At 66.4% G+C, this 658-nt stretch overlaps 1 protein-coding gene across 1 annotated transcript; it reads left to right on the top strand.

Annotated features, from left to right (window-relative positions):
* POU3F2 (POU class 3 homeobox 2) lies at positions 1–652 on the top strand (the record flags this gene model as incomplete). Its single annotated transcript, XM_010006325.1, is given in 2 exon segments — positions 1–16; positions 19–652. Coding segments are annotated over 2 exon segments (606 nt in total), but the record flags the coding sequence as incomplete, so codon positions are not given.
* Positions 653–658: the final 6 nt, after the last annotated feature.

Below are 658 nucleotides of genomic sequence, written 5' to 3'. Positions count from 1 at the left end.
CCGCCGCCGCCGCCGCCGCTCCCCCCGGGCCGCCGCCGCACCACGACCCTCACTCGGACGAGGACACGCCGACCTCGGACGACCTGGAGCAGTTCGCCAAGCAGTTCAAGCAGAGGCGCATCAAACTGGGATTTACCCAAGCGGACGTGGGGCTGGCGCTGGGCACCCTGTACGGCAACGTCTTCTCGCAGACCACCATCTGCCGCTTCGAGGCCCTGCAGCTCAGCTTCAAGAACATGTGCAAGCTGAAGCCTTTGTTGAACAAGTGGTTGGAGGAGGCGGACTCCTCCTCGGGCAGCCCCACCAGCATAGACAAGATCGCGGCGCAGGGCCGCAAGCGGAAAAAACGCACCTCCATCGAGGTGAGCGTCAAGGGCGCCTTGGAGAGCCACTTCCTCAAGTGCCCCAAGCCCTCCGCCCAGGAGATCACCTCGCTCGCGGACAGCCTACAGCTGGAGAAGGAGGTGGTGAGAGTGTGGTTTTGTAACAGGAGACAGAAAGAGAAGCGCATGACTCCCCCGGGAGGGACGCTGCCGGGCGCCGAGGACGTGTACGGGGCCAGCAGGGACACGCCGCCGCACCACGGGGTGCAGACCCCCGTGCAGTGAACTCGCGGCGGGGGCGCCCGGCCCCTCCTCCTCCTCCTCCTCCTCCTCCT

Source organism: Chaetura pelagica, unplaced genomic scaffold, assembly GCF_000747805.2.
Source record: "Chaetura pelagica isolate M959 unplaced genomic scaffold, ChaPel_1.0 scaffold399, whole genome shotgun sequence".
NCBI lineage: Eukaryota > Metazoa > Chordata > Aves > Apodiformes > Apodidae > Chaetura > Chaetura pelagica.
The sequence above is the reverse complement of the archived record's forward strand: the minus strand, read 5'-3'. Positions and strand labels throughout refer to the sequence as shown.